The 27,901-nt window shown below is 46.6% G+C and overlaps 1 protein-coding gene across 1 annotated transcript in view; it reads left to right on the top strand.

The window, feature by feature from the left end:
• LOC124796041 (protein transport protein sec31-like) overlaps positions 1-27,901 on the top strand; it is a 264,782-nt gene that overhangs the window by 155,925 nt on the left and 80,956 nt on the right. The window contains exon 8 of the mRNA XM_047260127.1: positions 16,241-16,609. Within this exon, the coding sequence (XP_047116083.1) occupies positions 16,241-16,609 (369 nt within the window). The remainder of the gene's footprint in view (positions 1-16,240; positions 16,610-27,901) is intronic.

The following is a 27,901-nucleotide window of genomic DNA, read 5'->3' as shown; positions in this document are numbered from 1 at the left end:
AATGTCAAGGTATGTATCTCTCTGGGTCATGAAACCTCTTTCATTTCAGTACTGATGTACTGTTCTGATTAAGTTTTTGCAGTCTTAACTCATAAGCTTGTCTGCATTCATAAAAGCAACTACATTTGCCTACTTTAAACATTAGCTTTCATGTAAACACTCGAACTCATTACAAATTTCAATAAAAGTTTTATAGAAACAAAGCCTCATTAGCTCTAATCTCTTACTGGTGATGAGATGCAGATGAAGCAGTGGCTGCCGTCAACAATTTTCTGGCATGGTAAAGACTGCTCAGAAATGTGGCAAGGGTATATGATATTTATAGGGTGTAGAAAAATTTCTGCTACCAGTCCCAATAAAAGATTATTTATTTGTCATGTGACCTGTTTTGGGCTTGTGCCCATCCTCAGGTGTTTACATGTTCATGTACATGTTTATATTGCTGGAGATGACTGTATGAATACAAAGAAAATTATTTGCCAGTGCCTACGGAGATACAAGTGGAACAATTATAAGTGGCAAGGCATGCTGCTTTGCCACTTACCACTGTTCCACTTGTATCTGTTTAGTCAGAAGCAAATAATTTTCTTTGTATTTATACGGTCATCTTGAACAATATAAACATGAGCCACGCAAGGTAGCCATGCTGTCTGAGGCGTCTTGTCATGATCCACGCAGCTTCCCTCTTCAGTGGTTCGAGTCCTCCCTCAGGCATGGGTGTGTGTGTTGTTCTTAGTGTAAGTTAGTTTAAGTTAGATTAAGTGATGCATAAACTTAGGGGCTGATGACCTCAGCAGTTTGGTCCCATAGAACTTACCACAAATTTCCAATATAAACATGTACATGAATTATAAACACCTGAGCATGGGCACAAGCCCAAATCTGGTAATGTGATGAATAAATAATCTTCTATTGTGACTGGTAGCAGAAATTTTTCTACGGAGTTCAACAGCATCCACTATGTATAAAATTCATGTATATGACATTTTTTCCTCACATGCTTCTGACTAGAGAGTTAAAACTGTCAGGAACCTTATGGGAGACCCAGCCTTCACTTCAGAGACCAAAACCTTATGCTGTGACCATGCCAGCATCTGGCCATGTTTTGCATTCAGTGCAGCACCTGCTATGCAACGCAACAGTTCTACTTTCATGTTTACATTACTATCAAGTTAACATTTGCTTAATCACTTTCGATGTAGCTCTTACAAAAACACTTTCAGTAAGTTTCATTTGTTTTGTCTTACTGAAGCAAAAACATGATTATCAGCACGAAAATAACTTTGATATAGCTGTATTTAAAAAAATAGAAATAAAGGAAAAATTTAAGTAATGCAAAAGTGATTACATAACTAGATTTTCAAAAGGACTATTTTGTAAACTGCATCACAATACATAGATTATTTGATGTCCTTTCTGGCAACTGTGTCACAATATACAGATTCATTTATGTCCTTTGTTGTTGCCAATATTTTTCTGCTCTCACAAAACAAAGAGAGAGAGAGAGAGAGAGAGAGAGAGAGAGAGAGAGAGAGAGAGAGAGGGCAAATAATGCATGCAATACTAGGAGCAAGAACATAATCTACAACAGCTCTGAGGGGTTAACAGCAAAATGAAAGATATCATATATCTCAGTACATCCATATTAATAATATGCCAGAGTATACTAAGAATCTTATGAGTAATGTGGTGGGTTTTCTGACTGAATTAAGGAATGTTCTGTCTGCCAACCCCAATGAAGCATAACTTTGCAGAAACTCTTAAAATTATGTTTTAAGTTATATCTTTAGTAAATAAGAGTGTTGTGATTCAATCATATTTTATAATTTTAATACATTTCATTGCTCTACAATTACACATCCTTACCATGTTACACATCCCTCTCCACTGAATCCATAAAAGACAAGTTAAGTGACCTAATGATTGAGTTATCCATGATTCACGTACTGGGCTCCAAACTCTAATCTGCTATTCCCTATACCCTTTGTTCATGCTTGTCTATGTATGTTGGAGCTGATACCTTTGTTTAGCTGTGTCGTTAAATATTCACAAACTTCTCACAGACTTCATTGAAAGTCAATGTTACTTCATGAAAGTTAGATTAATTGTAGATAATGTAACAAGTATATTCTCATATGGGTACTCTGTTGCGTGAATTACGATCATTATTGTCAGTTATCTACGGAATCTTTTCTTTGCCCTACTCGTATTGTGCTAACTGTTGAAAGAGTGGAACATCTTTATTAGAGGAAGCCTTGGAATTAACTCTTAAGGAAACGTGATATAAATGGAAGTGACGAGATAATTGCTGTACTGGAGGGTCTATATAAGGGCGCCTTATTGCATCGGATAGCTGAGACGCCAAGAATGCGACTAAAAGTACGTTGAATGCTACTTCATTTAGCTGGCTCCATTATGTCGCTAAATTGAAAGCGAAGTGCGAGCGTTCCGAACGGAGTTGAGTTCTCGTATTCAGAGCCCAGGCTCCCATTCCCAATAACAATTTGTGAGACGTGTCGTAATTACGGCTTAGCAGCCAATATCGCTTAAAACGAACCTGTCTACGTGCATCACGTCTTTTCTTTAGTAGAGTTGCTGCGATATAACCAGCAGAAGCACCTCGATGAGGGGGAACGTTATGCATGTTTCTATAGAAGCTCGAGTGTCAATATTTTAAACTACTTACATGCGAGTAATGCTTGCCATGTTATAATAATTAAAATTGACATTATTTGTGAAGCACATACTCTATTATATACGCCACAAGATAAGAATTATCTGCGAGACAAATACATATTTTTTTTTCGTCTTAATAAAGGCTACGTAGAATGAAATGTCTGAGCGAAAATGTCCCAGAACGTTAAAAAATGGCTCGAAAGTAGCATTGCAACCGTGAAAATACAAGCCATACGGCGTTGTTACACGTTTTGCTCCTTTTTTATGTAGGTGACGATGGCGTGCGAAAGTATTTGTGCTGCCATAACTGGAGACTTACACAAATTTTGCATAAATTGGAAAGATTTCTTTTTAATTTTACAGTAAAAAAAAGCGTACCATACTTTAACGAAAAGACATCAGCCTCCTGTAAAATTTCAGGCTCTTGGAAGAGGAATCGAAAAATGAGATGAAACAAATATTTTCACTGAGAAGCAGTCAAGTTCGAGTTTCTGTCTCTTTATCTTCATCAGCTAATGAAGTTAAAGCAATATCTCTAACGCGAAAAAACTAGTTTCCCAACTAAAATATTTCGTTTACAGGGTATGATTGGATTCTTTGACACCTCATAAAGGAGGAAAGTAATGTGATGTAACTGCAGTATGGTCAGAAGTAGCTCTCTTTTGACTTACTCAAATCTTTGAAAAATCAATGCATTTTCGTAGCCGCCGTGGTGGAAATATGTGACCACACAGTTGCCATGTTCTGTACAAGACGGACAAAAGTTGTGCTGGTTTCAAATGTGACCCATTTTAGGTTATGCATATCAACTGAAAGACGCAAATAACTGCAGCCATACTTTCACAGTCTAGATAATCACATCCCCTTCATCAAGTGGTGTTATTTGAAAGGTAACATGGATGGACTGTAGGTATGATTTTAGGCGCATACTGTGGCACTGTCTGGGAGTTGAGACGGCCTCTAAAATCCATTACCGGCATCTGAATGAAAAGTAAAATCTTTCGCATTCCTTGGCTTCTTTAGCGAGACAGTGCCGAAGACTGTTCAGAAGATCGTACATTAAAGACATCGAAGTTATGTTAAATTTATTTGAATGTATCTGACGATGTAGATGTATGTGTAATCATCCATAACACGTGCTGGAAAACATTAATAAAGTAACTGACTATAATTATTCCTTTGTTTCAGTTTACTATTAATACTTGTAAACCAGTCATTGCAGTTTTGATGGCTCATAATTACTATCATCTTCATCAGAAAGTTGTGTAACAGCTGTTACCGTTCCTCTTAATCTTGTATCCTTTACTGCCGGCCTTCGCCAACCCCTGTTTCTAGTCTTCAGTCTTCCGTAACTTCTTGAAGTTTTTTACCCCAGCTCCGTCTAGGTCACACTCTTTCTCTCTTCCTGGCAAGAGTTCACTCCATTATTCTCTTATCCAAGTGTTCAAATAATCTGAGCAGTTTTGTTTAACTTGCCTCAATCGTATACGTTTTTATTTCCTTCTCTCTCTCTCTCTCTCTCTCATTCCCTATTCCTTCCTGTTAATACGCATCAGCACATCCAGTATGTCATTTCATAGCTCTTATTTTATTTTTGTTCTAGGCTATAATTTCCCATATCTCTCATCCCACGAATACTTGTCTGCAATTCAACCACTGTCTTTGTAAATTCGTCTTTTGGAATCCTTATTTATGACTTTAAATCCATTGTAGACTATTTAAGTGTTTTATTGGTGACTTACCTGGGAAATTTGATTCACACTTCTGATCTGCTGTGTCATTTAGTTGTTACGTACATCCGAGATGTTTGTATAATTTCTTACATTTTTGTGTTTATTAACCTGTTAGCAAGTCAGTTCCATTGCGTCCAGCTGTGACATATTCTGCTTTTATTGCATTCATTAGCAGAATCCATTTCTCATACTCTTCGTCTGATCTTAGTAGCACTTCATCATCTAAAGTTGTGGTTATCTGATCATGGACGAACTGGAGAGTATTTGTGAAATACGTTTCCGCATACCGTGGCATTTCCTTCTTCATATGGACAGGGCATGCATCGATCATACAAAGAGTTTTGTGTATAGCATACTTGTCTGAACCGCCCAGCAACTTGTATAGCTTCACTAAGTTCTATCCCCGCCCTCACACTTGCTGATATTATTAGATTCTCTATGATCAGAGGGTACTGACACCACAGCTATTGCTCGGTTACCGAAAAACCAATTCAGTTGCCAATAAGAACTTTATTAAGTCCACAAGACTCGTTTCGGGCTTTATATTAGAATTACATCATTATCAAGTGTGTCTGAAAGTTACGCAGCAGAAAAGTGGATTCAAAAGATCATGCTAGAGATCGTCAAATAATCATTGGAGTCGCTTCTGTACAGCGTAACTTTGAGATACACTTGATTATGACCTAATGTAAAGACCGGAACCGGTCGCGTGGACCGATAACGATGTCGAAGAACCCTGAAAATTTTCTTGATCTTTACCGTTTACCGAGATAAAGAGGTTCAAAGTAGCCCTATTTCTACACATAAAATCCGGTATGAGGGGAAATTTAAACAACAGATAAACGGAGAAAATTGCTCAGGTTTTAGCGGTGTATTCTCTAGGCATTTATCTACGTGAGCCACCTCCCCATTTCCCAAAATCTTCATCCGTTATCGAGAAACACCCCGAAATCTTGTTTTTTTGAATACCAAAACCTAGCCGCTAATTCCGAGACAGCTATGCGCAGAAAATGCCTGTAATATTTACGATGTGGTCCTAAGATCCTGTTCTAGAAAGAACTTGAAAATTTTCTTCACATCATCATACATTTCCGAGATAAAAAGGTTAAAAGTTACCCTATTTGTATACGTAAAATCCAGTGTCAGGCGAAAGCTTAGTTTATGAAGTGACGTAGCACGGAGAAATATGCCGTAAAGTATTTCCGTTACCACCGGGCATCCCACGTTGTTGAACAGAAGCACATGCAAAATTTTGTTGCAGGTAAAATCCGGTCTGAGGTGTAAATTAGCTTTGTGTTATTTCAATTTCACTTAATAAACTACCAAAATTTTACTGAGCCATGAAGTTATTTTCACATGAGTGACATGCCTTGCTTCAGCAGAGGAAAGAAGCGGAGACATGCTCTTGTCGGAGCACAAACAATGCGAATATGTTCCTGTATTTAAAAGACTCTGACTGAAAAGTGGGATACCAGACGTCTGGTTCTACCTTGCTCAGCACCTTTAAAAATTTGCCTAAAAATTTTGACATGTGAAGATATTCGCGCTTTTTTATGCTAAAATATAAGAAGACAGTAGCAATGGCAAAGAGGCGGAAAGATAGTAAATACTGGAAGATCGTAGACAGTGTGTTATAGAAAGAGCAAAGGAGGCAATGATAATGTGAGGTCAAGAGAGGGAGACTGTGGCAGTGGTATGTAGTTGACAGTGGTAGAATAGAGCTAGGAAAGGAGAAAAGGAGACAGTGCTGCAGCAGGGACAGGGGGGGGGGGGGGGGAGGAGGGGGATAAAGAGAGAGTGGAAGTGGGTGAGAGCCAATGATAATGAGTGACAGAGCATGTGACAGTGACAACAAGGAAGAGGGAGGGAGAGAGAATTTGAAGAGACAACAGCAGTAGGAAGGAAGGAATGAGATAGTAGCAGTAAGAGAGAGTGTTAAGAGGGAGACAGTGAGAGGAGACTGTAGTAATAGGACAGAACGTAGGCTGTGACACACAGACAATCACAGAGAGACACAAAAACATAATGACAATGAGCCAGGTTGAATAAGTGAGTGAGAAACGGCAAAAAATGGTTCAAATGGCTCTGAGCACTATGGGACTCAACTGCTGAGGTCATTAGTCCCCTAGAACTTAGAACTAGTTAAACCTAACTAACCTAAGGACATCACAAACATCCATGCCCGAGGCAGGATTCGAACCTGCGACCGTAGCGGTCTTGCGGTTCCAGACTGCAGCGCCTTTAACCGCACGGCCACTTCGGCCGGCGAGAAACGGCAACTAGGAATGAGTGGGTATGAGCGACTTACAGCAATGGACTGGTGGTGAATGTGAGTGAGTTACAGTTAGGGGAGCTTGTGGGAAGCTGAGGTGAGTTGCATGTTACAAAAAGGGGTGTTTACAAAATATTTGGGAAAATTTTTAAAGATTCCTAAGAATCTGGTAATCTACTTTTAACTCAGAGTCTTTTAAATAAACAGGAACATATTCGCATTTTTTGTGCTGCATTGTGCAGTTTTCCGCTGGTGTCTTAATGGGCGTGATTAGTTTTTATTCGGAGCAAAGGCAGCTCTCTCATTTCCGAGAAGAAATAAGCGCTTTATATTTAAGTAGCACACAAGAAAGCGTTTAGTCTGGTTTGATTATGTCACTCCACAAGACGCCCGGGATTTACAACAAAATGGACCTGTTTTGCCACAGTAATACGAGCGAATGTTGAATGTTATAGATGTTATGCGGGATTTACAGTGAGCTAAATGACCTCTCTACTCGACGAATAGCACCGTACTAAAATGTTTAGTGCCAGAATACGGCGCTGATTCCTTCTCCAAAAGACACTTTGGCCCTCTGGCGGGGCGAGTACTTTGTGCAGAGCAGGGAAATTTACGAGCGGGCACTCTGGCCCTCCTCGTTAAGCCGGCCGTGTATAAACAGGCGCTCGTATCGACGGCAATAATGCGTTCAGCCGCGCCCCCAGTACACGCCATTAATTGTAACAGACATCTGGTTACTGCGGAGCACGGAAATTTATGACGCGACGATAGGCCGTGAATAAATCTGGTCGTCGGTGCGAGGCCGCAGATGTCGCTACTTGCATATTCACGGCGCGCTGCTGCTGGTCAGGAATTGACATTAGTACACCTCGACGTCTCTGTCGGAGACAATTTTTCCAGGCCTCATCCCGCAGGCGTAAACACGGCCGGGTGACGCCTCTCTCCTGCAAGGGCCGGTAATTTCAGGGACTGGTTGATCCGGTCGACCAATTACCTAGTCGGCAGTCAGAGGCGTAGGCGATTAGTCAGTCGCTCTCCTCTTGCCAGTCCGTTTGTAGTAGTCGTAGATATCCGAGACGCGTCAAATGGCAACATGTACGGCTAAGAGACGGTATCTGTCGTATGGAGAACAGGGGACAGCCCTTGCGACATCTGGACGCACATTTTCCTCTCGTAATACTGATTTTCACCTAAGACGTTGTAATCCATACTCGCATTCCCTTCACGTGTTTAGGCCAAATACTACGCACATTCGCCCGGCGGGGTTGCCGAGCTGTTCTAGGCGCTACAGTCTGGAACCGCGCGACCGCTACGGTCGCAGGTTCGAATCCTGCCTCGGGTATGGATGTGTGTGATGTCCTTAGGCTAGCTAGGTTTAAGTAGTTCTAGATGTCCCATAGTGCTCAGAGCCTTTTGAAATACGCACATTTATGCGATCGGGAATGCTCAGTACCAGCCAGGCTACATGTACATCTGACAATTATGCGTCAGCAAAGAGCATTAATGATTATGTCATAGGAGGCAATGCTGTGCAACCTTAGTAGGAACAAGATCTGACTATTCCGGAGTAGGATCTTACAATCTGAGACAGTGTTCTGAGACAAACTTTCGTCGCAATGTCCGCTAATGTGACGTCAGATCCGCTTAGCAACAGCGATATATATATATATATGGCTGGTTGGCGTTGTTGGAATATTCGCTATTGTAGTGTTGGGCAGTTGGATGTGAACAGTGCGTAGCGTTGTGCAGTTGGAGGTGAGCCGCCAGCAGTGATGGATGTGGGGAGAGAGATGCCAGAGTTTTGTGAGCGGACGATCTGGACGTGTGTCCGTCAGAAAAAGGAAATTTGTGAGACTGGATGTCATGAACTGATATATATATCAGTTGAAGTACAGAATTGCAGTCAGGGTGCGTGGAATAACGACAAGAGTTCTCCCGCTGTCATACGAAATCGCACCCCAGACCATAACTCGAAGCTGGCCGTTGTGGCCGAGCGGTTCTAGCCGGTTCAGTCCGGAACAAAGCTGCTGCTACGGTCGCAGGTTCGAATCCTGCCTCGGGCATGGATGTGTATGTTGTCCTTAGGTTAGTAAGGTTTAAGTAGTTCTAAATCTAGGGGACTGATGTCCTCAGATGTTAAGTCCCATAGTGCTGAGAGCCATTTGAACCGTAAGTCGAGGTAGACGTCCAGTGGACCTAGCACGGAGACAGGTTGTTTGCTGGCCCTCAACTGGCCTTCTTGTAACCAACACACGGCCTTCACTGGCACCTAGGCACAACCAGCTTTCATCAGAAAACACAACAGAGATCCTCCTTGCCCTGTAGTGTACTGTCCCATGACACCACTGAAGTCACAAATGGCGATATTTTTGGGGTCAGTGGGAACAGCGTAACAGGGTGTCTGGCTCGAGGCTGTCCTTGAAGGAACCGATTCGTAACAGTTCGCTGTGTCAATGTGGTGCCAATTTCTGCTGAAAGTGCTGCTGCAAATCATTACGATGCGTCAGAGCCATACGCTGAACACGATGGTTTTCATCCCTCTTGTTAGTGCCACTTGGCGGTCCAGAGTCCGGTCATCTTGGGACCGTACGTTCTCCTGATCACCGCTGCCAGCAATCATGTACTGAGGCTACATGCCTGTCAAGTCTTTCTGTAGTATCGCAGAAGAAACATCCAGCTTCTTGTAGCCCCATTACAGTCAGGTGTTGATAACGGCGTCTTTGATGTTTCAAAGGCAGTCTTGATTAAATTCAACTCACCACGCCCAATCTCAAAGACAACTAACGCTCACGACCGTCACAGACTGTATTTAAAGCAAACATGATTTGTGTCCTCATAGTGTGATCTTAGTGCCGCTCTTCTGAGACTGGCGCGAGATTTGAATAGATATCATTTTTCAGATGTTGAAATACGCGTACGAACTTCGGTTTATGTCACAAATCTCCTTCTTGGTGTTGCCATTTCTCTTTCTGTCCGTGTATTAAAGCACTGATGCATAGGCCGATGCCCAAGTGCCAAATGGCGGCCCACCCCTCACCGTTCTTACTCGCAATTATTCTTTACTCACCTTTCATTTCTTCCTGGAAGGAGAGAGCGGGCCCTTATAGAGTTTGTTTTTTTTTCACGCCAATTTAACTGATGTACTGGCTGGGGCATACTAAGTCGGAATAGTAATTTATCTCGCGGCACGTTATTCTGGATCTAGCACAACGATGCAGTCGCAGCAACAATAGGTGCTTGTGGACCAGCAGGAACGACATTGTTTCGCGGTGAGTGGTTCTTGTTTCCTATAATACATACCTTGGTGTCAGTGAGCTTCATGGCTCTAATCGTTAGTGTGCAGAACTTTCTCTGATGTTAAGCAACAGTTTTATTTGAAACTACATGCATTTTCTTCACGATCATCGCTCAGGTGTGAGAAAGACAAAAAAAAAAATGTGTATATATACCCCACCCTACAGGTGTTTACAGCTTGCTGTACTCTCAAGTCTGTACACCCTGTAACAGAGACTACTTCGTGATCTTTGCGCGACATTTAACTGATCAGTCAGAAGATTATGACCACCGACCTACTGTTGATACAAACCCGTCTATGCGATAGCAGTGTCACCTGGCGAGGAATGACTGCTAGTCAGACACATGCCCGGTCCATGTACTGTAATATTAGTGAGGATGCTGTGCGTGTGTAGAATGGTGCAGGCGCACGATCTTTTTAAGTTCGACCGAGGGCAGATTGCAATGATCCGGAGGCTCGACAAGAGCATTTCGGAAACTGCACGACTTGTTGTGTGTTCGAGGAGTGATGTGGTGAGTGTCTTCAACACGTGCCCAAAACCAAGGTAAAACCACGTCCAGACGTCGTGGGGTTCAGCGGCATCCCCTCATTATAGATGCCTAACGTCGTAGTATAACAGGACAGGAGGCGAGCTGTGTCGGAAGTAACGTCAGAGTTTAATGTTGAGCAGAGCGCAAGTGTGTCTGAACACACAGGGCACCGAACACTCCTAACGATGGGCCTCTGCAGTCGACGGCGCATGCATGTGCCAATGTTTACTCCATGACATTGACAACTATGACTGAAATGGGCACGTGACCATGAGTACTGCACGTTGGCGCAATGGCTGAGCGTTGCATGGTCTGATGAACACCGATACGTTCTTCATCATGCCGATAGGAGGGCGCGAATTCGTCGTCTTCCGCGGAGCAGCTCTTTGACACCCCTACTGCGATACGGAGACAAGCTGGCGGTGGTTCCATTATGCTATTCGAGCATGACCCAGGCCGGACCGAAACTTCAATATATCGTCCACCATGTGTGTAAAATCTGTTCTCGTACATCCGTTATGTACACTCCTGGAAATGGAAAAAAGAACACATTGACACCGGTGTGTCAGACCCACCATACTTGCTCCGGACACTGCGAGAGGGCTGTACAAGCAATGATCACACGCACGGCACAGCGGACACACCAGGAACCGCGGTGTTGGCCGTCGAATGGCGCTAGCTGCGCAGCATTTGTGCACCGCCGCCGTCAGTGTCAGCCAGTTTGCCGTGGCATACGGAGCTCCATCGCAGTCTTTAACACTGGTAGCATGCCGCGACAGCGTGGACGTGAACCGTATGTGCAGTTGACGGACTTTGAGCGAGGGCGTATAGTGGGCATGCGGGAGGCCGGGTGGACGTACCGCCGAATTGCTCAACACGTGGGGCGTGAGGTCTCCACAGTACATCGATGTTGTCGCCAGTGGTCGGCGGAAGGTGCACGTGCCCGTCGACCTGGGACCGGACCGCAGCGACGCACGGATGAACGCCAAGACCGTAGGATCCTACGCAGTGCCGTAGGGGACCGCACCGCCACTTCCCAGCAAATTAGGGACACTGTTGCTCCTGGGGTATCGGCGAGGACCATTCGCAACCGTCTCCATGAAGCTGGGCTACGGTCCCGCACACCGTTAGGCCGTCTTCCGCTCACGCCCCAACATCGTGCAGCCCGCCTCCAGTGGTGTCGCGACAGGCGTGAATGGAGGGACGAATGGAGACGTGTCGTCTTCAGCGATTAGAGTCGCTTCTGCCTTGGTGCCAATGATGGTCGTATGCGTGTTTGGCTCCGTGCAGGTGAGCGCCACAGTCAGGACTGCATACGACCGAGGCACACAGGGCCAACACCCGGCATCATGGTGTGGGGAGCGATCTCCTACACTGTCCGTACACCACTGGTGATCGTCGAGGGGACACTGAATAGTGCACGGTACATCCAAACCGTCATCGAACCCATCGTACTACCATTCCTAGACCGGCAAGGGAACTTGCTGTTCCAACAGGACAATGCACGTCCGCATGTATCCCGTGCCACCCAACGTGCTCTAGAAGGTGTAAGTCAACTACCCTGGCCAGCAAGATCTCCGGATCTGTCCCCCATTGAGCATGTTTGGGACTGGATGAAGCGTCGTCTCACGCGGTCTGCACGTCCAGCACGAACGCTGGTCCAACTGAGGCGCCAGGTGGAAATGGCATGGCAAGCCGTTCCACAGGACTACATCCAGCATCTCTACGATCGTCTCCATGGGAGAATAGCAGCGTGCATTGCTGCGAAAGGTGGATATACACTGTACTAGTGCCGACATTGTGCATGCTGTGTTGCCTGTGTCTATGTGCCTGTGGTTCTGTCAGTGTGATCATGTGATGTATCTGACCCCAGGAATGTGTCAATAAAGTTTCCCCTTCCTGGGACAATGAATTCACGGTGTTCTTATTTCAATTTCCAGGAGTGTATATTCCCGTTCAGGGGAGACATTTTACTTGAACATCACTTGTTCAATGTCGGCAGATAAAAACGATATTCCAGTGCTGGTGTTATTCCGAATTACGATGCGAAGCTCCTTCAGACATGCATGCACGTCCAAAGGAACAGGCACTGAGGCGACTACAGCCATCATGAAATACTTGATATGTATTCGTAGTTGCGAATATAAACAACCATTAGCTGTATAGTGGAATGACGACAATGAAACTTCGTATCCAATCAGGTCTCGAAGCCAGGTTTCCAGTTTATCGCAAGCGGTCACCTTACCACCAGGCTATCCGAACGCGACTCACGGCCGGACCCACACTTCCACATGTCGGCAATCATGTCCTTCCGGTAGGGGAATATCCACAATGACAGGTAGTAGACACATGGTTGAGGATATGACCATGCGTCGTACTCGGACAGACAAATGGTAGGACGACAGCTAGCAATAAGCGCGAAATCCGGTGTCAAGTCCCACTCCAGAAAAAATTTTCATTGTCGGCATTCCACTACACAGTTTTCATTGCCCATGTTAGCAACTGGGAATACATTTAATGTACAATGGATATTGGCCAGTAGCAAGTGTATCCTGAATTAGGATATTTGATGTAAAATCTCAAAACTAGCCCGAAGTTTGTAAGTATTCTCCTTGCAACTGAAAATACCAGATGGCTCTTCGAAAAGTTTCGAGTAGCGTAGTAACTTCAGTTCACGATGTTTTCTCTCTTGTTACAAGCTAATGTCAAAAAATACTACACCTGGCTATACACAGTATTCGCACGTGCCTATTACCAGGCTGGCAGCAAAAAATACATATATAGCTCTCAATTAAGCACGTTGTAGGGAGTAGGTGCGTATTACAAGTGGTAGAATTAGTACGTTTGGTGCTTAATAAAAATAGTTTTCATTAGTTTTCACTTTTATCTTGTAATAAATTGCTATTCTTTTCTCCACCAGTTCATTTTATACGAAACCAACAGGATTGTCCCTGGCCGTTTTCCTCCTCCCCCGTTCGTCCTTTGTTATGATCGTGGGTACGCTCTTGGATATTTCAGAAATATTATGGAAAAACGAACTGGTTAGAATTTGTCAACGATCACTGGGGAGAGGAGAATGTCTGTTACATTTAGACAACTACCTCCGGGTGATGAGGGATCTTAGGAAAAGCATTATTAATCAAATACTAGTAGTTAGGAACACAAGCAACGTATCTAATAATAGTTTTACAATTTAGAACAGACATACTAATTGTAGACTAAAAGTGTCACAACACCTGCAGTTAAGAGGGAACTTCAAAAAGTAACACATTATTACCGCATTAAACTTCAGAGTTATAGAGACATATGATACTACTTGACACCGAGTCTCTGTAGACAACAACGTTCTACAAAGCGTTCAGTTCCTAGACGACAGAAATCTACTCCTTGATTACGGAGCCATTCCAAAACAGCTGCTTTAAACTAGTTCTACGTTGGAAAACCGCTTTTTGCCCAGATATTCTTCCCCGCTCTCCTGGACAGTGTCATGTGTGATCGATGTCGATGCCCTTCCTCTACCGGTCAGTATATCCCACGTCTGTGCTGCCCTGGCCAAATTGCTGATACCATTTCACTACAGATGGAGGCGAGATTGCTTTTGGTCCATACATAGCCAGGATTTCACAGAGAATCTCTGCGGAATTTAGACGTTTTGCTCACAAAAATCGTACTGTTTCGCATACTTGGACTTTGAAGCAGATATTCAGCTGCAGCGATTTTTCACTCCCATATGTGATGCACCTATTAACCGTACTTCAGTAGTCACTTAAAACTTCCGGGCTGATAGGCCGTGGTCGAAGTATAAAACTCTTCCCTGACGTTTCGTCTCCGACTGCAGGAGACATCCTCAGAGGTACAGCCGCAGGTAGTTAAGTGAAGACAATACCGTCCGAGAAAGCTTACATTGTACGTACTTCAGTAGGTCTCTGCTGGAAACCCGGAACATGCTCTGCTCTCTTCTGACAATGTGCCATTCTTGCTGCGATGTACACTGAAGAGCCAAAGAAACTGGTACACCTGCCTAATATCGTGTAGGGCCCCGGCGAGCGCGCTGAAGTGCCGCAACACGACCTGGCATGGACTTGCCCAATGTCTGAAGTAATGCTGGAGGGAACTGACAGCATGAATCTTGCAGGGCTGTCTTACGAGTGCGAGGCGGTGGAGATCTCTTCTGAACAACATGTTGCGAGGCATCCCAGATATGCTCAATAATGTTCATGTCTGGGGAATTTGTGGCCAGTGGAAATGTTTAAACTCAGAAGAGTGTTCCTGGAGCCACTCTGTATCAATTCTGGACATGTGGGATGTCCCACTGTCCTGATGGAATAGCTCAAGCCCGTCGGAATGCACAATGGGCATGAATGGATACAGCTGATCAGACAGGATGCTTACGTACGTGTCACCTGTCAGAATCGCATCTAGACGTATCAGGGGTCCCATATCACTCCAACTGCACACACCCATCAGCTTAAACAATCCCCTGCTGACATGCAGGGTCCATGCATTGATAAGGTTGTTTCCGTGCCCGTACATGTCTATCCGATCGATACAATTTCAAACGAGTCTGGTCCGACCTGGAAGCATGTTTCCAGTCATAGACAGCCCAATGTCGGCGTTGACGCCGGCCGTGGTGGCCGAGCGGTTCTAGGCGCTTCAGTCCGGAACCGCGCGACTGCTACGGTCAATGGTTCCAATCCTGTCTCGGGCATGGATATGTGTGATGTCCTTAGGTTAGTTAGGTTTAAGTAGTTCTAAGTTCTAGGGGACTGATGACCTCAGATGTTAAGTCCCATAGTGCTCGTAGCCCTTTTAAACCATTTTTTTCCGCGTTGACGGGCCCAGGCGAGGCGTAAAGCTTTGTGTCGTGCAGTCGTCAAGGGTACACGACCAGGCCTTGGTCTCCGAAAGCCCATATCTATGATGTTTCGTTGAGTGGTTCGCAGGCTGACACTCGTTTACGGCCCAGCATTGAAATCTGCAGCAACTTACGGAAGGCTTGCTCTTTTGTCACGTTGAACGATTCTCTCCAGTCGTTGTTAGTCCCGTTCTCAGTATCTTTCTCCAGCCGCAGCGATGTCGGAGATTTGATATCTTACGGGATTCCTGATATTTACGGTACACTCGCGAAATGGTAGTATGTGAATATTCCCACTTCATCACTACATCGGAAATACTGTGTCCCTTCAAACTCACTTAAACTTTGATAACCTGCTATTGTAGCAGCCGTAACCGATATAACAATTGCGCCAGACACCTGTTGTCTTATATAGGCGTTGATGACCGCAGCACCGTATTCTGCCTATTCACATATCTTTGTATTTGAATACGCTTGCCTATACCAGTTTCCTTGGCGCTTCAGTGTATGTGCAGTGTCATCAGTGACTGCACCGTGGCGCACAGCCTTTCGCGGCAAGAATCAGACGGCGTTCAGCTCACGTCCGATAGGCGGCGACACCGTCCCGCTTAACAGCGCAGGCGCCACCACCCCTAAACCGCTTCCGCTGCAACCCAAGCAACTCCAGCCGGAGTAAATACGGAAAATAATAATCTACCGACTTGTGGGCCAATCACGCCATGACACGCCAGCCCTCAGCGGCTCATCGGCGGCCTGTGTAGTCCTGAGCACCCGGACTAGTTAAAAGTGCACGCCCCCCCAAGGACGACAGGGCCATCTCCGGTGGTAATCCTTCGATTGTGCCTTTCCGGCTCTAATCGAAGCTATAGGTATTTGCAGGTGCCAGCTACCCTGCAGCGGTCCAGCCAGCAGCCAGCGGCCAGCAGCCAGCAGCGGTCCCGACCAGCAGCCAGCAGCAGTCCCAGCCAGCAGCCAGCAGCGGTTCCAGCCAGCAGCCAGCAGCCAGTGGCGGTTCCAGCCAGCAGCCAGCAGCCAGTGGCGGTTCCAGCCAGCAGCCAGCAGCGGTTCCTGCCAGCAGCGGTTCCTGCCAGCAGCGGTTCCTGCCAGCAGCCAGCAGCAGTCACAGCCAGCTGCGGTCCCAGCCAGCAGCAGTCCCAGCCAGCAGCGGTCCCAGCCAGCCACCACCACTAGCAGTAGCAGCAGCAGCAGCAGCAGCAGCGGCGGCGTCCCCACCGGCCAGCCAGCTGGGTCGCCCCTCCCCCCCCCCCCCCCAGCAGCAGCAGAGTGGGGATTCGGCCCCAGTCGCCTTCATCATTCTCCGTCCCTTTTACTCTGTGTTTCTCATCGCCTTGCCCATCCCTCATTTGCTTCTTTGTCTTGTCCTGTGTTTTTCCCCTTATCTCCATGTCAACCCCCACCACCACTACTACAGCCGTCACCACTGCCATCATATACACATCTCCCTCCGCCGCCGCCACCACCACTATCACGTGGTGTGCCCAATCACCCCCCCCCCCCTCAGTCCATCCCACCACTCCTCACTCTCCCATCTCCCTCACATTTTATTGCCCCATCCCTGGCTCCTCCCTGCCGTGCCTCCTCTGATCCCTTCCCTCCACTCCCTCCCTCTGCTCCTTCCGTTTCCGCAGCCCCGCTAGGGTGGTGGCCACGGCCACGGCCACGGCCCACGGTCAACTTTCCCCTTCGCCCTCTTCATCGTCTTCATCATCGCCGTCGCCATCGCCTTCACCCTCACCATCTCTGGCGCTGCCTCCAGCACTGGGACCTGCCACTCCACGCCTCTTTCCAGTTGCTCCCGTCCCCCACACCTCCTCTGCCGCCGTCAAACGCCCTAGTGCCACCCCTACCCCCTCTGCATCTAAAAAGGCTCCGCCTTGTCCCCCTTCCCCTGCCCATGAGGCCATGGATGTCTCCCCGCCTGTCCCTGCCCCCTCCTCTTCCTCCTCCCCCTCCTCCTACCGCTACCTCCTCTCCCATCCTGATCCCTCCCTTCTTGAGGCCCGGAACGTCACCCTTTTCCTTTGCCAGCATTTTCCCGGTGCCCCCATCTCCCTCCTCACTCCTTGCCGTGATTCGGTCCTCATCTCCTCCACCAGCCCTACCCTTCACACGGATCTCCTTTCCTGCATTCCTGTCACCCACTTTGGCCCTAATGCCTCCCTCACCCCTGCTCCTTCCCTGCCTCCCTCCCGCCAACCCCAACCCCCACGTCGTCTGCCGACCCTCACCACCATCATAACTCGGCTTAGTCCGACAATCACGGAGGAGGAGGTGTTGGTGGAGCTCAAGGCGCATCCCCATCTGGAGGTGCGTGCAATTCGCCTCATCCACAACTCAGCCGGCCCCAACTGCCTTATGCGGCTCTTTTCCGAACACGCCCCCTCTATAGACCGTCTCCTGAAGGAGGGTGCCCTTCCCTTTCACCAATGCTACCAAGATGACCCTTCCCATTCTGCTGCCAGAGGTGGTTGCGGTATAATGCACACCCGACATCTGAGTGCCACAAGGCCCCCACCTGCCCGTAATGTAAGCAAGCCCACTTCTTACAGCAGTGCCCCAATTTCCAGTCCCTCCCCCACCTGTATTACCTGTAACCTCCCTCATCCTACTTACTCCCAGAAATGTAAGGCCCGACCCCCTCCTACCACTCCTGACCTCACTATTCCTGTCCGCCCTATGGACGCCCCCACCCCTCCCGGCTATTCCCTTCGCCTACCCCCTACTCCCAGAAATGTAAGGCCCGACCCCCTCCTATCACTCCTGACCTCACTATTCCTGTCCGCCCTATGGACGCCCCCACCCCTCCCGGCAATTCCCTTCGCCTACCCGATACCGCTGAAGACATCATCAGATTCCTCACCATCGTCCTCCAAAATGTTCACCAATTCCAGCGCCCCCACACCCTCCAACAGATATCCCTCACCGCCCGTTCTGTTTTCCACCTAAAAATGTATGCCACCTACTCCAACTATTTCACCTTCTCCCGTATTGACACCCTTGTCTAAATCCCTGTTCAACAACATCCGCTCCCTTCCCACAAACACGAACGTCTTCCTGCACACCCTTGCCACCCACTGCATGGATGCCTTCCTCCTCAATGAAACCTTCCTCCAACCCCACAACACCGTCCACGCTTCACCCTACCTCCTTCTTTTTTTTTTTTTTGGTCATCAGTCTACTGACTGGTTTGATGCGGCCCGCCACGAATTCCTTTCCTGTGCTAACCTCTTCATCTCAGAGTAGCACTTGCAACCTACGTCCTCAATTATTTGCTTGACGTATTCCAATCTCTGTCTTCCTCTACAGTTTTTGCCCTCTAGAGCTACCTCTAGTACCATGGAAGTCATTCAGTCATTCCCTCATGTCTCAGCAGATGTCCTATCATCCTGTCCCTTCTCCTTATCAGTGTTTTCCACATATTCCTTTCCTCTCCGATTCTGCATAGAACCTCCTCATTCCTTACCCTATCAGTCCACCTAATTTTCAAAATTCGTCTGTAGCACCACATCTCAAATGCTTCGATTCTCTTCTGTTCCGGTTTTCCCACAGTCCATGTTTCACTACCATACAATGTTGTACTCCAGACGTACATCCTCAGAAATTTCTTCCTCAAATTAATGCCGGAATTTGATATTAGTAGACTTCTCTTGTCCAGAAATGCCTTTTTTGCCATAGGGAGTCTGCTTTTGATGTCCTCCTTGCTCCGTCTGTCATTGGTTATTTTACTGCCTAGGTAGCAGAATTCCTTAACTTCATTGACTTCGTGACCATCAATCCTGATGTTAAGTTTCTCGCTGTTCTCATTTCTACTACTTCTCATTACCTTCGTCTTTCTCCGATTTACCCTCAAACCATACTGTGTACTCATTAGACTGTTCATTCCTTTCAGCAGATCATTTAATTCTTCTTCACTTTCACTCAGGATAGCAATGTCATCAGCGAATCGTATCATTGTTATCCTTTCACATTGTATTTTAATTCCACTCCTGAACCTTTCTTTTATTTCCATCATTGCTTCCTCGATGTACAGATTGAAGAGTAGGGGCGAAAGGCTACAGCCTTTTCTTACACCCTTCTTAATACGAGCACTTCGTTCTTGATCGTCCACTCTTATTATTCCCTCTTGGTTGTTGTACATATTGTATATGACCCGTCTCTCCCTATAGCTTACCCCTACTTTTTTCAGAATCTCGAACAGCTTGCACCATTTTATATTGTCGAACTCTTTTTCCAGGTCGACAAATCCTATGAAAGTGTCTTGATTTTTCTTTAGCCTTGCTTCTATTACTAGCCACAACGTCAGAATTGCCTCTCTGATTCCTTTAATTTTCCTAAAGCCAAACTGATCGTCACCTAGCGCATTCTCAATTTTCTTTTCCATTCTTCTGTATATTATTCTTGTAGCAGCTTCGATGCATGAGCTGTTAAGTTGATTGTGCGATAATTCTCGCACTTGTCAGCTCTTGCCGTCTTCGGAATTGTGTGGATGATGCTTTTCCGAAAGTCAGATGGTATATCGCCAGACTCATATATTCTACACACCAACGTGAATAGTCGTTTTGTTTCCACTTCCCCCAATGATTTTAGAAATTCTGATGGAGTGTTATCTATTCCTTCTGCTTTATTTGACCGTAAGTCCTCCAAAGCTCTTTTAAATTCCGATTCTAATACTGGATCCCCTATCTCTTCTAAATCGACTCCTGTTTCTTCTTCTATCACATCAGACAAATCTTCAACCTCATAGAGGCTTTCAATGTATTCTTTCCACCTATCTGCTCTCTCCTCTGCATTTAACAGTGGAATTTCCATTGCACTCTTAATGTTACCACCGTTGCTTTTAATGTCACCAAAGGTTGTTTTGACTTTCCTGTATGCTGAGTCTGTCCTTCCGACAATCATATCTTTTTCGGTGTCTTCACATTTTTCCTGCAGCCATTTCATCTTAGCTTCCCTGCACTTCCTATTTATTTCATTCCTCAGCGACTTGTGTTTCTGTATTCCTGATTTTCCCGGAACATGTTTGTACTTCCTCCTTTCATCAATCAACTGAAATATTTCTTCTGTTACCCATGGTTTCTTCGCAGTTACCTTCTTTGTACCTATGTTTTCCTTCCCAACTTCAGTGATGGCCCTTTTTAGAGATGTCCATTCCTCTTCAACTGTACGGTGTTGGTGTACGTTGTCGGTGTTGGTCTGCTGTCGATTCTGATTAGAACAACCCGGTCACTGAACTGTTCACAGTAACATACTCTCTGCCCTACCTTCCTATTCATAACGAATCGTACACCCGTTATACCATTTTCTGCTGCTGTTGATATTACCCGATACTCACCTGACCAGAAATCCTTGTCTTCCTTCCACTTTACTTCACTGACACTTACTACATCTAGATTGAGCCTTTGCATTTCCCTTTTCAGATTTTCTAGTTTCCCTACCACGTTCAAGCTTCTGACATTCCACGCCCCGACTCGTAAAACGTTATCCTTTCGTTGATTATTCAATCTTTTTCTCATGGTAACCTCCCCCTTGGCAGTCTCCTCCCAGAGATCCGAATGGGGGACTATTCCGGAATCTTTTGCCAATGGAGAGATCATCATGACACTTCTTCAATTACGGGCCACATGTCCTGTGGATACACGTTACGTGTCTTTAATGCAGTGGTTTCCATTGCCTTCTGCATCCTCATGTCGTTGATCATTGCTGATTCTTCCGCCTTTAGGGGCAATTTCCCACCCCTAGGACAAGAGAGTACCCTGAACCTCTATCCGCTCCTCCGCCCTCTTTGACAAGGCCGTTGGCAGAATGAGGCTGACTTCTTATGCCAGAATGCTGATTATTTATCAAATTTTAAACAGTGGCGGGGATCGAACCCGGGAGCGAAGACGATCTGATTATGAATCAAAGACGCTACCCCTAAACCACGGGTACAACTACCTTCTTCACCGCTCCGATAATCCCCTCCCGATTGCGCGTGGCGGAGTTGCCATTGGTCACCACCGCCAGATCCCAGTTCGACTCCAACCTCTCCTTCCCGACCCCACCGAACACCTGATCCTTAGTCTCTTCTTCCCTGGCTTTACCGTCACCTGCGCCACCATCTATGTCCGCCCTAATGCCCCTATTCCCTTCGACTTCCTCTCCCATATTGACCGTACCTTCTCCTCCTACGTGATCGCCGCCGACCTCAACATCCATAGTCGTTCCGTCACCCAGTTTCGGTGGTGGCATCGGTTCCTCTCCTCCCTTCAAGGCGACCTCATTTCCATTCCCCAGCACATCCGTCCCGAATCCAACTCCACTGCCGATGTTATCCTTTCCTCCCCTAACCTCCTTGGCCACATAACGGTGGATGTCCTGGAGCCTATTGGTAGCGACCATCTCCCTGTCCTCCGCACTGTTTCAGACGGTCGTCGCCCCCTCCCTGACCCTCGTAATGACCCTCCCCTAAAGTATGTCCATGACTATTCCCGTGCCAACTCTAATGCCTACCGAGATACCCTCTCCACCACCCTGACGATGTTACCCATGCTGCCTCCTTTCTCCAGCAGACCTTGTCTGAGGCTGTGGAGTCCCATGTCCCTACAATCGCCATCCACCCCCACCGTCGTACCTTACCCCCACAGGCCGTCCTCCTCCTCCATGAATCCTGCTGTCTCTACCGTGCCTTCCTCCACACGCGCGACCCGGACACATTACGACGCCACCGCCAACTGCAGCGACACATTCGAAATTTGCTCGCGGCTAAGAAACGCCGGGACTGGCGACAGACATGCACCCATTTAAATGCTACCCTACCTATAAACTCGTCCAAGTTCTGCTTAGCCTTCCGGCGCCTTACCGGAACTAAACCCTCCCCCTACTATCGTCTTCTCCATGATGGTCACCCCTTCCCTGACACCCTCATAAGACCAATCACTTTGCCTCCTACCTCTCCAATCTCTTTTCCATCCCCGATGATCCCCAGTTCGATTACTCCCTCTTCCCGGATGTCTGTGATCGAACTGACACCTCTGTCCCTCCCCTCACACCTGGCTTCCAGTACTTGGACAACATTGCACACCCGGAACTCAATGCCCCTATCACTACACATGATCTCATTGCTACACTCTGTAAAAAACGCAACACCGCTCCTGGTCACGATCGTGTCACCTACTGCCACCTTCGTGAAGCTCCTGTCTCTTTCCTCTCCACCCTGGCAAGGCTCTACAATGTAGTCCTGTCCACCGGCTACTACCCCGACCTGTGGAAAACCTCCTGTAACCTGATGTTCCTTAAACCTGGTAAACCGCCGTCCGCCATCTCCTCCTACCATCCCATCAGCCTTACCTCGGTCTTCAGCAAGGTCCTGGAATCCATCCTCACCCGACGCATCCACCAGCATCTCCGCCAGCACCGCCTCCTCCCTGTTACCCAGTGTGGCTTTCGGCCGTCCTTCTCTTCCGATGACCTTCTCCTTCAACTCACTCATCTCCTTCCCGAACAGCTTAATCCCCGTCGCTCCGCTATCTTCCTCTCCCTGGACCTCGAACGTGCCTATGACTGCGTATGGCATTCCGGTCTCCTCTTCAAGCTCCAAACCTTCGGGCTTCCCATTAACTATGTCTGTCTGATCGGCTCCTTTCTCTCCCACCCTCCTTCCTACGTCACCATCCATAACACGGTTTCCTACACCTTTTTTCCCTCCGCCGGTGTGCCCCAAGACTCCGTCCTCTCCCCCCTTCTGTACCTTTTGTATACAGCAGACATACTGTCGCCATCACCCCCCGTCCACCTTCTCCAGTTTGCCGATGACACCGCATTCCTTGCCCTCGCCCCCACCCTGCAGCGCTCCCAACACCTTCTCCAATCCCATCTTGACCGGTTCACCACTTGGTACAACCAGTGGTTGCTCAAGGTCAATACCTCCAAAACCCAGGCGATCATTGTAGGCAAAACCACCCCTTCCTTCCGCCTTCTCGATTTCTATCTAACCATCTATGGCCATTCTATTGCCCTCACCCCCACCCTTAAGTACCTTGGCATCACCCTCGACCGTCGCCTCTCCTGGACCCCCATCTCTGGACAATCCAAGCCAAGGCACACTCCCAACTCTGTCTCCTCAAGCTCCTTTCCGGCCATACGTGGGGTCTGGACCCATCCACCATACTCCACACCTATAAATCCCTCATCCGCCCTATCCTTTGTTATGCCCATCCAGCCTGGATCTCTGCTCCCCCCCCCCTACCTTTTATAAATCCCTTCAGATCCTTGAACGCCATGCTCTCCGCCTCGCCTATCGCATCTGTCTCCCCTCCCCCATGCGGATCCTGTATGATCTCATTCCGTTCCCCCACGTCCTCCTTTTCCTTGAAAGGATACGGATCCTATAGACCTCCCGTAAACTCGATCCTCCTCACCCACTTGTCTCACCCATCATCTTCCACCCCTCCCCCCCTCCCTGCTGCCGCACCTGTACTCCCACGTCCCATCCGGTCTCCATCTCTCCACCCTCCTTACCCTCTCCCAAGGTGGCCTCCGCCAGCTCCCCCTCCCTGATGACGTCCTCCTCCCCTCCATCTACCCCTCCTATCAACTATGATCCTCCCTCCCTCTTCCTGTGTTTGTTCCTTTGGGCACCCTCCCTCCCTTCTCTTCCCCTTGCTTCCCTCCTCCCTTTCTCCCCACTCCTCCCTCGGGCTTCCCCCCCCCCCACCCCTTCCTCCATCTTTTACTTCCGTCTCTTCCAACATTGGCATCCTTGCTCACCCCTCTCCCTCCCACTCCCCCTTTTTCCCCTCTTGGCAGGTCCCCGGACTCGTACACGATCTGTGGACATTCGCGCGCCAGAGATCATAGCCATCAGGTTCGCGTGTGTGTGTGACGTCGTTTTGTGTTTTTAGTGTCCGCCGTCACGCTCCTACGTTCACTTGTGCCGTCGGATTCATCAGTGTTATGTGCGCCGTGTCAACATGTTTTCAGTGTCGTTATCGTCGAGTGTGAACGGCCCCGTGGTTTTTGTGTTTCTGTGACCACTATTTGTTGCCCGTCACTATGTTTATTCTGGATCTCCATTCTGTGTTATATCATTGTCAACTCTATGGCTGAAGAGCGGCGTAGCATCCCGCTGACAGCCTGCCTGATTGTACAGGTATGAAAATAACAATAAAGAAAAAAAAAAGAACGACAGTACAGATTCAGGCTGCACTCTCGCGAAGTGTTTGGACTCACTGCTTGCAGCTACGGGCATATACAGACTTGAAGTGAGTGTCTTGTAAATGTGACAGGGGCAAAGTAAAAAATTCCGTTTGACAGTGTTTGTCCTCAGATAGTCGATAAACTTCAGTTAAGATATTAAACTTGTTTTTCCACTCATGCATCCAGTCTTTGTGTTTTCCGCACTTCCTGGATACAAGAGTATAAAACATACCTTCAGTAGTTTCTAAGTGTTTCAGGTTTACAAAGAAGGGACGGGCCCAAGACTGGAAGTTTGGAAGGAGTCTGTGAAAGAACTTTCCCAGACATTTTTCAAATTCATATTAAATATAGCAATAAATATAATATAGTTGCTTTTGCTGGGGAAGATGTAGTGTTAACTATCTCTAAACTGAAGACAAGAAAACTCTAGGATCTAACAATGTTTATCCAGATTTTGTTGCATGTCTTTCTGCAGGCAGTGCTTCCGCTAACGTCTGTTCTTAATGGCTCATTCTTACTACGGGGCGTTCTGAAGGCCTGAAGCACTGCCTGAAACGTTATTATTTAATACGGGTACACAGGTGAGAAAAGCATTTCAGAGCCTAGCAAGGAAATTACTGTAGCGTGACTGGCGAAAACCGAATAAAAATTATTTTAAAATAAGGTGAGGTGTCTGTTATAGCACCTATCAAGGTCATTCGTCTGTAAAACTCTACATTAGCATGCAATCGATATTTGGAGTTCACCCTTTATGAGGACTACGAAAGCAAAAGTCGTTGAAACACAATATCGTGTGTAAGAAACCCCCACACTACTAAACCTCCAAAAGAGTCTCAGTGTATCCGTTGAGTCCGTAGATGGTGGTATAAGAGACGTACAGAATAACTTGCCATGCTTTCCCACCCGAGTTTTGCGATGATTAAGCCACTCCGTGGTTGAACTGACTTAGTGAGCCGCCGAGTACGAATTCTTCCTGCTTGTTACGTGATGACGCTCTCGTAGTTTTATGTTTCATTGCAGAGTCGTAGCAGCGCCGTCGGATTCTGAAAGTGCAATTCTACTGTCTGTGTTTTACATAATGAAGTGGAAACAAGTTTTTTGTGTGCAAATTATTTTTACACGGGTGTCCTTATGATGCGTTTATTTAAGAAACACTTTTAAAGGTGTTTGTTCACCCTGATTGTAAGCTAAGTATTAACGGTATATAGAATAGATCGAAACGACATATCGTTTTACACTGTATTACCCTGATGAAACATGGATGAATTAGAATCGTTCCATGGATACCTGCTGGAAAATGAGTGTGGTACTGGCGGCTTTAAAGTTTTCTTAGGAAAAGGTTCGCGGATATTTATTCTGCATGCTGGCTCTTCTTCTGAGAGTAAACTTGTATTTAGATGTAAGAAAAGCAGTAGTGACTACCATTCTAAAACGAACGCTGTCACTTTCAAGAAGTGACACACGGAACAATTCTTGGTTCAAATGGTTCAAATGGCTCTGAGCACTATGGGACTTAACATCTGAGGTCATCAGTGCCCTAGAACTTAGAACTATTTAAACCTACCTAACCTAAGGACATCACACACATCCATGCCCGAGGCAGGATTCGAATCTGAGACCGGAGCGGTCGCGCGGTTCCAGACTGAAGTACCCAGAACCGCTCGGCCACACCGGCCGGCAACAATTCTTGGCACACCTAGCTTCGCAGTCGGTCATGGTAATTATCGTGCCAGGTATCATTCATCTGTTACAGAGTAATGACCAAGTACGAGCACCAGGAAAAGCTATATTGTTCTCTGACTGGGAAATAAAGCCGGCCGTTGTGGTCGAACGGTTCTAGGCGCTTAAGTCCGGACCCGCGTGACTGCTACTGTCGCAGGTTCGAATCCTGCCTCGGGCATGGATGTTTGTAATGTCCTTAGTTTAGTTAGGTTTAAGTAGTTCTACGTTCTAGGGCACTGATGACCTGAGATGTTAAGTCCCACAGTGCTCAGAGCCATTTGAACCGTTTGAATTTGGAAGATAAAAATATTCCGGACAGTATAAACCAGACTCGCGCTGAACTCTTGTAGCTCGCTCATTTATAAAATCACGAGACAGAGTGTATAAATTTTACTTTCTTGCATGTGAATGGGGCCATACAGTTTTGCCTTTACTGACATATTACTGTCAGTATAACACGATAGAACTAATTTGATCACACGTTACAAGCTATGTGGGGGAAAAATAAGGGTTACCTTACATGTGTAACAGACAGTTCTGACCAGCAGATTCAGAATAGTCACAAATGTACTACTTGGGAAAAACTGAACATTTACATTGGATAATGTATGTTAACACACACAATACTTACAGTCGTCCTTCCCAAAATAGAAGCAGCTGTGATGTGTGTTCTTTCCTCAGTCACCGTTGAAGTCCAAATATGGAGACTGAATGAAGTTATTACAGCATGACGAAACCGAACAATATACACACCTGGCAGAGCTAACATGTCGATGAACTGCGTAATTTTCGGTGCAGCTGTCCAGTATCAAACGTCACATCACATTTCAGATGCTCCAAGAGTAATATCAATGTTGAAACTACATCTTTGCAATGCAGACGTTAGCATAGTATCTCTGTATTCGCGGAGAGTGAAGACGGATATTGAAATGTCGATAGTATAAGGTGATCTAGCATTTGATAACCTACAAGTGTACACAGTCAACAAGACGCCTGGATTAGAGCTTTGGTCTCTCTATGAAAACGTAATTATCTTCTACTCGGTACTGTTGTCCTTTTTGGCCCTGGTGGTGGAAGTATCTGCCGCTAGGACAATTACAGCAATTCCTTCATCTTCAGGAACTTGCCGACTGGAACTATGGCGACATTCTCTGCCTGAGGCACGCCGAACAAATGTCAAAAACCTACCAGCCGCTGGCTCGCACTTGTGTTACGTGACATGGAAGACACTCAACAGACTGAGAACTGGAGTATCAAGGTCCAAAGTTAACTTCAGCAAATGGAGAGTGATGACGAAATATGTCAGTGTGCTGACCTGCAGGATCAATAACATCTGCAAGTTTGCAGGGTCCTGCCAGATACTTGTGCTGTTGATGACGCAGCTAAAAAACCAGCAGTCGAAACCACCGAACCACGGAATATGAAAAGAATTATCTGTTTATTTTTTTATCTATCTGTATCTTATAAATTCATGTTGTACGCATTAATCCTTGTATTTTTATTGTTTTACTTTCTGTCGATAATTTACTGAATTTTCTCTATAACTGACTTTCTGTATGAATTAATCTCTGTGTGCATGTTATTAATGCTCCACTAGTATCGTAAAAATTTCATGTCCTGGAG

This window comes from Schistocerca piceifrons, chromosome 4 (assembly GCF_021461385.2).
Source record: "Schistocerca piceifrons isolate TAMUIC-IGC-003096 chromosome 4, iqSchPice1.1, whole genome shotgun sequence".
NCBI lineage: Eukaryota > Metazoa > Arthropoda > Insecta > Orthoptera > Acrididae > Schistocerca > Schistocerca piceifrons.
This window is presented reverse-complemented; position numbering and strand designations above follow the sequence as displayed.